General features: G+C 44.0%; 1 protein-coding gene across 1 annotated transcript in view; it reads right to left on the reverse strand.

Annotated features, from left to right (window-relative positions):
• Positions 1 to 13,935, reverse strand: part of olfml3b (olfactomedin-like 3b) — a 20,922-nt gene continuing 6,987 nt past the window's right edge. The window contains 4 exon segments of the mRNA XM_048255577.1: positions 1 to 847; positions 5,767 to 5,860; positions 5,862 to 5,931; positions 5,933 to 6,051. Coding sequence (XP_048111534.1) covers positions 63 to 847; positions 5,767 to 5,860; positions 5,862 to 5,931; positions 5,933 to 6,051 — 1,068 coding nt within the window. The 3' untranslated portion in view covers positions 1 to 62.

The raw sequence follows: 13,935 nt of genomic DNA on the forward strand, positions 1-13,935 counted from the left end.
GTGTGGTGTGTGTGTGTGTGTGTGTGTGTGTGTGTGTGTGTGTGTGTGTGTGTGTGTGTATATTACACCTCCAGCTTGTTCTTCATGGTGAGCTTGTAGAGGATCTGGTAGCCCTGGTCCCAGGCGTACAGCAGCTTCTCGTGGGGGCTGTACTTCATGCTCGAGTGCGCCCCCTGGCGGCGGGGGAAGTAGGCGAGCGGCGCCTCGTCGGCCGGCTGCAGGTCGCCCACGTCGTACACGCACTGGACGCGGGAGCGGCCGGGCAGGCGACTGTTGTAGACCACGTGAAGCGCGCCGCACACCACGAACGCCGCCTCCGCATTCTCCCTCGGGCAGGGCGTGGTCCAGAGCTGCATGACCGCCAGCGTGCCGGCGTCCATCTTGGCCAGACTCAGGTGCCGCTGGCTCTCCCGCGTGGCGTAGATGGCCCACAGCCCCTCCTCGTCCACCGCCAGGTCCACGTAGGTGTCCGGCGTCAGCGCGTACGCAGGGACCAGGTCCGGTAGCGGGAGCACGGAGCTGTCGGCCAGCGCGCCGTCGGTCAGCGACACCTTCAGTAGACGCAGCTCGGCCGAGTCCTCCATGTAGTAGGCGTGGCCTTGGTAGACAGCGTGGCCTGTGCCGCTCCATTGGCCGGGGAGCTTGAGGGGCGTGGCGAGGGCGGTGCCCTGGGAGGAAGTGAAGTCACGGACGGAGCTGAACTGGTGGAGTGTGTCAGAGGACGAGCCGTTGAACACGTAGACCCCCCCCACACCAGAGGTCATGTCTTTGGTCCACATGCCCGCGGAGCCGCCCAGACGCTTCAGAACCTTCATCCCCTTCACACTGGCCATCACATCCTTACAGCCTGCAGGACACACACACACACACACACACGCCTTAAATCTTCCCCTTCACACTGGCCATCAGGTCCTTACAGCCTGCAGGACACACACACACACACACACACACATGCGCGCACACACATGCACACGCACACACACACACACACACACAATAACAACAATAATAATAATAATATGTTTTATTTAGTGCCTTTCTCAAACCCAAGGTGACAGCTCCACATGGAGATCATTCACACAGGCATACACACACACACACACACACACACACACACAAACACACACCGGCATATACACACATAAACACACACACACACACACACATAACACACATAAACACACACCGGCATACACACACACATAACACACATAAACACACATAGAGGGGGAGCAGCTTCACAGAAGAGAACTTCTGACGGCAAATTTGAGGAAAAGTTGGTCATTAAAATAGTAGTTTGTGTGTGAGTCCTTTATTGTTTGTTATAGCTCATTTATATTTATATTTACATTTAAATAGCCAAAGTAGGCTAGATCAAGGTCAGTGTTCAAATTACTGCATGCAAATCACTTAATGCTATTCAGAAGAGCCTAATCTTTAGGCCATCTGATAGGCTACCCTAGGCCTTCCTGTGTTTATGGGATTTCTTTGACAGTTGCAAAGGGAAAAAAAAGAAGATAGTCTTCTTTGCTCCCAGTGTAATTTAATAAGAATGCTTTCAACCACTCTTTGGGTCCTAATCAGATAGGCCTACACCATTATTACATTAAATTACATTACAGTTGGTTGACGCATTTTAAACCAAAGCGACTATCAACATGGTAACTGTTTAAGTTGTAAAACAATTCTCTCAACAATTTTAGGACAATTTAAAAACGGTAGAGTACAGTAAGAATAAGTGCATCAGTGAGTGCTGTTTTTAAACAGTGGAGTGTCAGTTCAAGACGGGTGGTAAGTGCTAGGATCAGCAAGACTTGTTGTAAGTGGTGCCATGAAAGGTGATGTTCTCTAAAGAGCTGGGTCTTTAGGAGTTTTTTGAAAATGGAGAGGGATGACCCTGCCCTTGTAGGAACTGGCAGTGTGTTCCACCAACGAGGAACAACAGATGAGAAAAGTTTGGATTGGCCTGAGCGTATCTGTTGCAATATCTGTGTGCATTCCTACATTAGGTCTATTTCTTTGGTAGTCAACATCATTTGCTACCACATAACAAATACCAAATAACAATACAAAAGTTTCTTACAAACTTTCCTGCATACTTCTTAAATGTGCTGCAGTCAGATGGGTGTCCTAAAGACATAACTAGATCTTGAGCATCTATTACCAGTGTTGAATGAGCAGTTTTTGCAGTGATCACTACTGGACATTCCACATTGCTAGACAGCACTTGAGTGAGGATAGACTTATTTCCACTTCACAAATAACCATCGCTATCTGCAATAGCTACAGTACAGGGACATTAATCAGTTTATAGCTAAGGATTTGTCCTAGGTCCACTTCCTTTCAGCATCATATGCAGTAATGATGCACTGGAGAATGTTTTTTTTTTTTTGTTGCACTATAAAGAATATCTTGTCTAAATTTTTGTAAATAATGCAATCTCCATAGCACTCTTCAGCAACCCTCAAACATGCACACTCTTCCATTTTTTTTTGCGGCTGGAATTTGAAGAAAGATAACCAGTGAGATGTTTTAACTAGGGTGCCACAGTCGCCTTTTACAGTAAAAAAAAATACAGTGTAAATCCTCTGTAAAGACTGACAACTGTTCATAATAGTTAGTGACAGAAGTACTTTCTACAGAAAAATTAGCAGTCACCTACTATTTTATCAATTTATTGTTTATTATTTATCAAGGAATCTATTTTATGCCTAAACGTCATAACTGAATTTTAGCTATTGTTTCAATTTATATTTTAATTTTTATATCTGATATTTTATATCTGATACATAAAGAGTATATTAATGCCTTATTTTTTGCAATTCCTATGATATCTGATGGCAAAACCAAGAAGTATGTGAATTATGCTAATTATGCTAATTAGCAAGCTTAAAACTCAAAATTGAGCTTGGTAAACAAAATATTTGAATTCAGCACCCTCAAATTGTGTGAAATAGCCCCTTTACCGACTTTTCCTCAAATTTGCCAACAGGACTTTTTCTGAACGTTTGTTAGCTATCTGCTCTCCCTCTAACACAGGCATATACACACATAAACACACACACACACATTAATACACACACACACATAACACACATAAACACACACACACATAAAACACACACAGGCATATACACACATAATCACAAACATATTAATACACACATAACACAGATAAACACACACAGGCATATACACACACATAAACACACACACATATCACACATAAACACACAGGCATATACAAACATAAACACAAATAAACACACACATAACACACATAAACATGTGTACAAGCACACACACACAACTCTATGCACATCCACACAGACACACACACACACACACATTAATACACACACATACGTAATACACACATTAGTAGACACACACACACAATAATGCACACATACGAATGCACACACACACACCGCAGGGGATATCATGTTGTCTTTTAAGCGCTGGAGTCGTCAGCATTCTGTCCCATCTCAGCGTGTCATGAGCTTATTTCTCACAATTCACAGCAGGCAGCTCTGCTCCATGGCAGAGTTACACACACACACACACACATTTACACGCACACACACACACACATACACACATTGATTGTGCTCTGAGCAGGATTACACTTGCTTACACACACTTGCTTACACACACTTGTTTACACACACACACACAGATGCTTACACACTGGTTATTCTCTAATCAGCTTAGGAGCCTCTTTCACTTCACAAAGCCCACAGCTACGTCGGACTGTGTGTGTGTGTGTGTGTGTGTGTGTATGTGTTTGTGTGTGTGTCTGTGTGCTATCCTGATCTTTCAGTGAATGTGTGATATGTGTGTTATGCTGGATCTGAGGTGTTAGACTAAGTGTGTGTGTGTGTGTGTGTGTGTGTGTGTGTGTGCAGCTTGTACAGTGGATGTAAGACATGTGTGAGATGTGTGTCCACTCCTCGTCTCTCTCTCTCACACACACACACACACACACACACACACACACACATACGCGCACACACATAAATGCGTGCACACACACACAGGCCTAAATCTCTGTGTATCTCCTCTAAATCTCTGTGTATCTCCTGTGTAACCAATGGAGGATACAGGATAGGGGAGATGGAGAGATAATGGTGGTCACTTTGATAGGCCACACACACACACACACACACACACACACACACACACACACAGACACACTCAGAAGAGGAGAGGGAAGAGGGGATGTTTAATATTATTTCCTTCCTCCTCTTCCTGAGGTTGTTCTAGAAACATCTAGCCTGGAAACCAGACTCTCTGACAACACACACACACACACACTCTGACTTCGCAGAGAGTCTGGTCTAGATCCATAGGCGTATGTTTATTTCCGGGTGGGAGGGCACAGTTTGAGGTTTAAAATCATTGGAGTTCCTTTGAACCGCTTTGAACCGCTTTGAACCAATCATAACAACCGGCGTTTCATCATACAGAGACGTTTCTCTGCATCACGCCCATAACAAGCAAGCGTGCACCTGATCAGCAAACACTCACACGTTTCATCTGCACCTGATCAGCAAACAATCACACGTTTCATCTGCGTAACTCTTGCCAAAATGCATCATATGGTGTTTTGTGAATGTACCCAAGTCAAACTTTCATATAAATGCATAAGTACGTCCAAAGCGCCACTTTTAAGCTCACTTGTTTTTTCTGCTCGCTGCCATCTTGCAAGGAGTGAGTTGTCCAAAATCTTTCTTTTTAGTAAACTACGTGTACACGAACAATGTTCTCAATACTCGAGTTCATGTGTAGAGACACTGATGATGCTTCGATCAAAGTTTCATGTTATGTCGAACCTTCTTAGTGTTCTTAGTGAACCTTCTAAAAATAGTGATATTGACGCCATCATGTAGCCTACTAAACTAAAGTTTGACTCGGGTACGTTCGTATTTCAAGTGACCAAATTAAGGTATGACTAAAGTTTAGCTGACGATATAACATCCTACTCGACTGTGACTTTGTTTGTGACACTCCTGTTAATAGGCTAAACTAGAAAGAGCTGAAATAACTCACACCAACCTTATTTGCGCCTTTTATTTACATTTGCTCAAAGATTTCATAAGTATTTAAGCCCTTTAAGTAGCCTAGGCTATAAGCCCTTTAAGTAGCCTATATAGGCTATAAGCCCTTTAAGTAGCCTAGGCTATAAGCCCTTTAAGTAGCCTATATAGGCTATAAGCCCTTTAAGTAGCCTATATAGGCTATAAGCCCCTTTAAGTAGCCTAGGCTATAAGCCCTTTAAACCAGCCCTATATAGGCTATAAGCCCTTTAAGTAGCCTATATAGACTATAAGCCCTTTAAGTAGCCTATATAGACTATAAGTCCTTTTCGCTCCCTACGTTGATGTATTCCAAGTGATCTGCTTCGGGGGCGGGACGTAGGGAATTGAAAACACCATGCCTGGGCAATTTTAAGCCTCAGGGACGCCCTGTTCGCTGGTTGGTTTGGCTGCCCAACTGCCGAAGTACACGAGGGCGAATCAAACTATTCCAGACGGAGTACTGTAGGGAAAAGAAATCGAGCGGAAGTACGTAGGCAGGCAGAGGCCAGGCTAAGAAACTTCTGCTGTGACGTACAGTGTGTTACTGTATGTGATTTGCGTTGTCCTTGGCGGACCTGAGAGCTTACACCCCCACCGGTCCTACCTGAGAGCTTGGCGTACTTGAGCTTGGTCTTCTCCTGGGCTACGTCTTACACACCCACACACACACCCCCAGCGGTCCTACCTGAGAGCTTGGCGTACTTGAGCTTGGTCCTCTCCCGGGCGACGGTGACCTGCTGCTCCACAAGCCTCTCGTCCACGTCCACACAGGGCTGTGTCTCCCTTCTCATGGTCCAGGTAGTCCATCTCAAGCCCACGCCCACCCACGCCACAGCCCAGCCCATCCAGCCCGGAAGGAGACCCTCCCCCTCTTGTCCAGCACCTCCAGCTGGGACACCATCTGCTGCTTGACCTCACGCAGCTCCGCAGCGTAGCGCGTCGTCTGCTCGTGCCACAGAGAGATGCGGTCCTGAGGAGAGAGAGAGAGAGAGAGAGAGAGAGAGAGAGAGAGAGAGAGGGATGAGAGAGAGGGATGAGAGAGGAGAGAGAGGAGAGAGAGAGAGAGAGAGAGGGATGAGAGAGGAGAGAGAGGGATGAGAGAGAGAGGGATGAGAGAGGAGAGAGAGAGAGAGGGATGAGAGAGAGAGTGAGGGATGAGAGAGAGGAGAGAGAGAGAGGGATGAGAGAGGAGAGAGAGGGATGAGAGAGATAGAGAGAGAGAGAGGGATGAGAGAGAGGAGAGAGAGAGAGAGGGATGAGAGAGGGATGAGAGAGAGAGTGAGGGATGAGAGAGAGGAGAGAGAGAGGGATGAGAGAGAGGAGAGAGAAGGAGAGACATGTTGGTGTGGTATCACTAAGAGGGAGAGAGAGATAACACAGATTCAGTGCTGAGATAACAGGTGTGTGTGTGTGTGGTGTGAGAGTGATAAAACAACATTACTGAGGGTACCACAGAGAAATGCAATGCAGAGAGAGAGAGAGAGAGAGAGAGAGAGAGAGAGAGAGATAGATAGATACATATGCATATGCATTCAGAGGAGGGTCATGAGAAAGTGGGAGTTTTGTGTAAAGAAATGGGAGGCGAAGCATAAATGCGCCTAATTAGGTAATCCCCAGTTTGTACGAAAACTGCCCATGAAAGCACACGTCTGTTTTGCTTTGAAATATTTCCGCCTTGTAAAAGCAGGTGTTAATCCGCTTGTGATTGAAGTATGCGTTCAGTAGAGCTACAGGTTTGATAAATACACACACACACACATCTACACCCACACATACTAACTCTAACTAATCTCTGTTGAATTGCTCACACTGCAGTACTTGTCACATATAAATCACATGGATATCATGCAAATTGATTGAAAATCTTTATTGACATGATGTATTTTGTACAAAGGATAATTCTTATATAAATAAATAAATAAATAAAATTACTTTGTACAATTATCAGTCAAAAGGATAAACACAATAAAGCCACAGAGTTATTTCCACTGCGGTCCTTAGCGGAAGGAGCGGAGCCAGAGCTTTCCAATTAGCGGCTAGGTGTGATGGTGCTGTGATAAACGGTGTGATAAACGGTGTGATGGTGCTGTGATAAACGGTGTGATAAACAGTGTGATAGGTGATAAATGGTGTGATAAACGGTGTGATAGGTGCTAAACGGTGTGATAAACGGTGTGATGGGTGCTGTGATAAACGGTGTGATAAACGGTGTGATAGGTGGTAAAACGGTGTGATAGGTGCTGTGATAAACGGTGTGATAAACAGTGTGATAGGTGCTGTGATAAACGGTGTGATAAACAGTGTGATAGGTGCTGTGATAAACGGTGTGATGGGTGCTGTGATAAACAGTGTGATAGGTGCTGTGATAAACGGTGTGATAAACGGTGTGATAGGTGCTGTGATAAACGGTGTGATAAACAGTGTGATAGGTGCTGTGATAAACGGTGTGATAGGTGCTGTGATAAACGGTGTGATAAACAGTGTGATAGGTGCTGTGATAAACGGTGTGATAAACAGTGTAGGTGATAAACGGTGTGATAAACAGTGTAGGTGATAAACGGTGTGATAAACAGTGTAGGTGATAAACGGTGTGATAGGTGATAAACGGTGTGATAGGTGATAAAAAGTGTGATAAACAGTGTGATAGGTGCTAAACAGTGTGATAAACAGTGTAGGTGGTAAACGGTGTGATAAACAGTGTAGGTGATAAACGGTGTGATAGGTGATAAACGGTGTGATAGGTGATAAACAGTGTGATAAACGGTGTGATAGGTGATAAAAAGTGTGATAAACAGTGTGATAGGTGCTAAACAGTGTGATAAACAGTGTAGGTGGTAAACGGTGTGATAAACAGTGTAGGTGATAAACGGTGTGATAGGTGATAAACGGTGTGATAGGTGATAAACAGTGTGATAAACAGTGTGATAGGTGATAAATGGTGTGATAAACGGTGTGATAGGTGATAAACAGTGTGATAAACAGTGTGATAGGTGATAAATGGTGTGATAAACGGTGTGATAGGTGATAAACGGTGTGATAAACAGTGTGATAGGTGATAAATGGTGTGATAAACGGTGTGATAGGTGATAAACGGTGTGATAAACGGTGTGATAGGTGATAAACGGTGTGATAAACGGTGTGATAGGTGATAAATGGTGTGATGAACGGTGTGATAAACAGTGTAGGTGGTAAACGGTGTGATAAACAGTGTAGGTGATAAACAGTGTGATAGGTGATAAACGGTGTGATAGGTGATAAACGGTGTGATAGGTGATAAACAGTGTGATAGGTGATAAACGGTGTGATAAACAGTGTAGGTGGTAAACGGTGTGATAAACAGTGTAGGTGGTAAACGGTGTGATAAACAGTGTAGGTGATAAACAGTGTGATAGGTGATAAACGGTGTGATAGGTGATAAACGGTGTGATCAGGGCCGGAGTGGGGCCACTGTTCAGCCCGGGAGTTTCAGGCCCAAGACCGGCCCACGTTTTCCATAGTGGTGGAAATTGGATAAATGAAGAAACATTTCAGCTCTTACTATCCTGTAGTTTTTACTAGTACCATGGTTCAACAATGTGTAAAGGTTATATAATAATTCACTTCAATAATTGAATTGAATTGAAGAATAATTGCTCTTTCTTATATTAAATAACTTTAATTTATCCTCTCTACTTGTCCCTCATGGCCTCCTCATCACTAATTTCGGGCTCATCATTTTCAGTGGTCGACTGGTTGATCTGCTGCTCAGAGGCTACAATTTTACCTAGGCCTACACAGATCAAGCTTCAGTTTTGTTATCAATATTTGCATCAGGCATGCAAACTGGTCACTCTCCTACATACACACACATACTCACTCACAGGACACGATCCACCCCCCACAGGACACATCCTCCACCCCCCCACAGGACACGATCCACCCCCCCACAGGACACATCCTCCACCCCACAGGACACGATCCACCACCCCACAGGACACGATCCACCCCCCCACCAGACACATCCTCCACCCCACAGGACACGATCCTCCACCCCACAGGACACGATCCACCATCCCACAGGACACGATCCACCCCCCCACAGGACACGATCCTCCACCCCACAGGACACGATCCACCACCCCACAAGACACATCCTCCCTTTTGAATAACTCCACGGCTGACTTTCCTCTTGCCAGGTGATTGTCGGTAACGCCAGATCAACACCGAACTTGATTATTTCTTGGTGGACATCACAGCCTGGTGGAAGGAGATGTCTCAACATTCCACTCAGCCTCTTCAATTGGATTGGTCCTTGAGAATGGCTTCTCAAAAGTGGGTCCAGAGCGAAGAGGGCCTTCAGGGTCTGGCTGTTTAAGGGAAGCTTGGCCTGCATATAGGCAGCAGTGGTTGTGTAGGCCATTTTTAGCTTCTTCATGAATGGCTTCAGTTGCTAAAATATAGTACAACATAAAGTTAATGATTACTACATATTCCAAACACATGGTTAGAACAGTTATTTAATACCTCCTATATACATACATTATACATTTCCTATACCTATACATTTCCTATTCCTATATACATACATTATACACTTCCTATGCAGCAGAGTACTTACAGCATGATTTGGAGTTTTTGCCCTAAATGCGTCTGCATCCTTTCCAACCTAGATCTCTCTTGCTGGCAACATCATGTGGTCCTCCAAGACCAGGTCAACAAGAGCCCTGGGTGACAATGCTGTGAAGTACTCCCCCTTAACGAAGCAGGCCAAGAAGGACATGAACAGCTCGAGCTGTCTTTCATGTAGCTTGTGCACCAACATTTCACCTCCCTGTGAAAGGAAAAACATTAAATTACACATAGCTCACACTTTAATCCAAAGCACCTGCCAGTTATTTAGGTACAGGGTGTTTTTTACAGTCCCTAGATCCATGTGGGGTTGGGTGCTTTGCTCAAGGGCACCGCCATGGATGAAGGTTTAAAGAGTCCACACTCATTCTTCCTACAGGTTAAGAGTGGGACACATATAAAATCAATATAAATCACAAATATAATCCCTGAAATGTGTGTAAATATATGTATGATAAACAAACATTGTTCACAGGTCAACAGTTGCAGTCATGACAAACAAAAGGCAAATAACCACCTGGAAAACCATGACGTACTCCTTTAAAATGGCCAGGACACCTATGTAAACACTCAGCTGCAGATTTGTGATTGGCTCCTGATGCCAGATTTGTTGGCACACCCTCTTCTTGCGACCTTTGCCCTGCTGGGTCATACCTGTTAAGACATTAAAAAATTACTTTTGTAAAATAAATACATTACATGAATAAATACTCACAACATATATGTTTATTGACCATGTCTGAAAAATGCAACTGGGGATCACTGCTCTTCACCTTTCCTTTTGAGGTCTTCGTGCATCGACCTGATCCTGCTTTTTCCTGTCTGACTCGCGCTGTATTGGGTGGATAAGACTTCCAGGGGCTCTTTGTACGGTTCCTGCTCCTCCACGCTCAAGTACCCAAAATACAGGATCTTATAAGCTGGTAGCTGTAAGTGCTCGTGCTGGCATCATATGCTGAAAGCCAGCGATGGTTTACAAACCCTCTCTGAGGACTGGAGGCAGGAATGTTCAACATAAGGCATAGCTCCTTAAAGTGCTGCACCTGATCAACAGGAGAGAGAGTTTGTGAAATTACTGAATTATACCTTAAGTTTCTCTGATTTAAGAGCCCAACACCTAGTCCAGCACTTATCTTTTAGATATCAATTCCTCTGAACAGGTTTCATACATCCTGTCAAATGCAGTGGAAATAAAGTTATCTATTGCTATTCACTGCCACTATGGTACCAAGGTCTGAGTGACATATGTTCCTGTTATATTAGATAAAGATATATTCCAGTATATCCCTTTCCTGTCTATGGTGCAAAATTGGAAGGAAGAACATACACAACATTACATTTATTTTCATTTGTACCTGATCTGGGCACCACTGGTGGTCCATCTGCAGATCACTGAATAACTGCTCCAGGTGACGTTCAAATGGCTCTGCAAACTTCTTTGCACAATTGTGCATATGATGACAGGAGTCCCCATCTATGTCAAGAAGCCCTGGACAGTGCTGACGGATTCTTGTCTCCAACCCAGTTTTGCTTCCTCTCATGACCGCACATGAATCCATCAAAATGCTTACCAGTGCATATGCATATTTCACTGTATAGCCTACCTGCAATATGATTTAATGTGATTGTATTATTTAACTGCAAATATGGAATTGAAACAATCAAGAATACTTACTGACTTAAAATATTACCTTTTTGTTGTTGTTTGTTGTACTTTCATCTATGTTTAAAGAAAAAGGTCTACTCCTCAAGTAAGACAAAGTCCTTTCCGAGTAGGTCCGGCCCAATCCATGTACCATCTTGTAAGCGGCTGCAGTCCTTGAAAGTTTAATTCCTTATAATGCCACTTTGTCCTTTGCAAGGGTCTGCGCAAGCTCCACAATTACTGGAGCTATCGTGAAGGGCAGAGAGCACTCTGCCAGTACTCCAAGCACCATGGCCTACAACAGGAAAATTATTTAGAATTGGATACTGACATATGGATCAGGTTAGTCTCCACTGAAGTGAGTGCTTTTAATCTTATTGTGAATGTGTATAGTCTAAATTGTACATGTGAATAGTGACAATAAATGTATTTTAATTAAATGTAATATCATTATCATTATTCAGAATAATACCATCTTTTAGCATTCCATCCCATACAATGTCACCATTCACATACAGTATATAATTTACACTATACACATTCACAATAGGATTTGTCTACTCAGTCTCACGGCAGTGTAGACAAAGGGATAAGCTGTACAACATAGTGGGCTATTTACAAAAAGGTATAGGCCTATTATTGCTGCCTGTGCTATGGACCTACCCCACCTACCTCTGCATTTGCAATGCGGTTTACAACCGGCACTGTCACCTTCCCCTGAAACTGCTGCCTGATGAAATCTGGGCCCTGAGTTGCTTGTTCGGGGATCATAGTGCTGGCAACACTATTAGTTTCCAGCTTCTTTTTATGAATCTCGGTCTGCACATGAGCCATCAAGGCATGGCTGCCCTTATTGGCATAATTAAGTTCCTTCTGGCAGAGGACACACCTGGCCAGTCCCTGTCTGCTGATCTTCTGGAACACATCCCCCATGTGGAAGGACACCTCCTGCCCCTTCACACATACCTTTCCCTCCAGTTTGAGCCAAGCCCACTTCCAACTGCATTTGATCCCTGAATCTATCTGTTTTACAGCTGCAGCATCCTCCTCTGCTAAAACACTCATTCTGCAAGAATAATGTTTGTGTTAGTGTAGCCTAAGTGGTACATCAGTATTAACTGTAAACAGGGCTCTAAATTAACTTTTTTCACCACCAGCCAAAAACGACTAGTAGATATTGTAGCGTTTCACCAAGAGCCAGAGTTTCATGAACTGGTTTATTGTCACAAAGCACACAATGCAGCATATAACACACAGCGGGCCGTGTCAGGCCCAGAACCGAAAAGAGGCAGAACTTCCTCGAACCGTAGCCTATATTCCCCGGGGGTCCCGCCCCCCTCTCGCCAGGCTGCCAACCATGAGAGTGCCCGGGGTTATGCATAGCACGGCCACTCCCTGATTGACAGCCGGTCGCTACAATATTAATATTACTAGCCAAACGCAAAATGGCTAGTACGTTTTCTTTTCTACTAACCCACACTAAGCTTAAATTTCCACCAGCAGCAAACAAAGAAGAAGGAAAAAAAACAACAATCTCGGCTTTCTGACTCTCAAAAAATGCCGAGTGTGTTGTTTTAGAAAACCATCCGGCGTGAACAAGGAATTTCTCCATACAACGCCACTGAGCTTAGTTTTCATATCACTCATCTCGCAAAAGTAGGCTAGCAGGTAACGTTAGGCCTAACGTTAGTATTTAACATCTGCAGCCGTTATAGGAGCTAGCTATCGTGTTAAACTTGATTTTCAGCAGGCATGTTAAAATAACATTTAAGTACACATGTTTGCCACTGTAAGTGACTTACACTCAACACGTAAGAGCAACACCATGCGACTTTTCCATATAGAAGCTTTCACTGTGTTGTTCAGATCCAGAGCCACACGTGTACGGTTTATTCCGTTGGTTTGTTCAGATCCAGAGCCACACGTGTACGGTTTATTCCGTTGGTTTGTTCAGATCCAGTAGGGAGATGAGGTTGCCAGGTCAATCGATAAAAAGGTGACTTTGCGGTTTGAATCAATGGAATATTCGTAAGCGATTGGGTTGTACCAGCTGATCAGAACACCAATACAAAGAACCGCGCGTTAATAGCTATTAATTTCGATTGTCTGTAACCTTGTAGCCTATGTGATCAAATGTTTGGCAACAATATAACGTTGTGCCTGCCTCGCGACCCTAAAAAACTCTTCGGATCTGGCTACACGATTCACATAATAAGTGACCTATTTTGGGACCCAAAACGCTTAATTTCGCCGAAAAGTAAGGAGTTTGCATGCCTGTTGCATACTGCAAAGTCTATGAATCGGATACAAAAGGCTAATATTTTAAGTAATTGAATATGTTGCTTGCGAATAGCTTGACAATGCTACAAACGTCCAATATTAGCCCAATAATTACACTGCTAATAATCATTGCCTAGGCTATCTCTCTTTACCAGTTGCCACTTTTTTTTGTAATCTGGAAGCTTGGCACATTTAGCTGCATTCTACCTGGCCGCTTCAGTCCCTCCCTGGATCTCTTTCTACCATCCATCCTTTCCTGACGCTTTATGGCTAACACTGTATAGGCCGGCCCGGCTATCCGAATCTGAGAAAACATTTTGG

The sequence above is a fragment of the Alosa alosa genome, chromosome 10, assembly GCF_017589495.1.
Source record: "Alosa alosa isolate M-15738 ecotype Scorff River chromosome 10, AALO_Geno_1.1, whole genome shotgun sequence".
NCBI lineage: Eukaryota > Metazoa > Chordata > Actinopteri > Clupeiformes > Clupeidae > Alosa > Alosa alosa.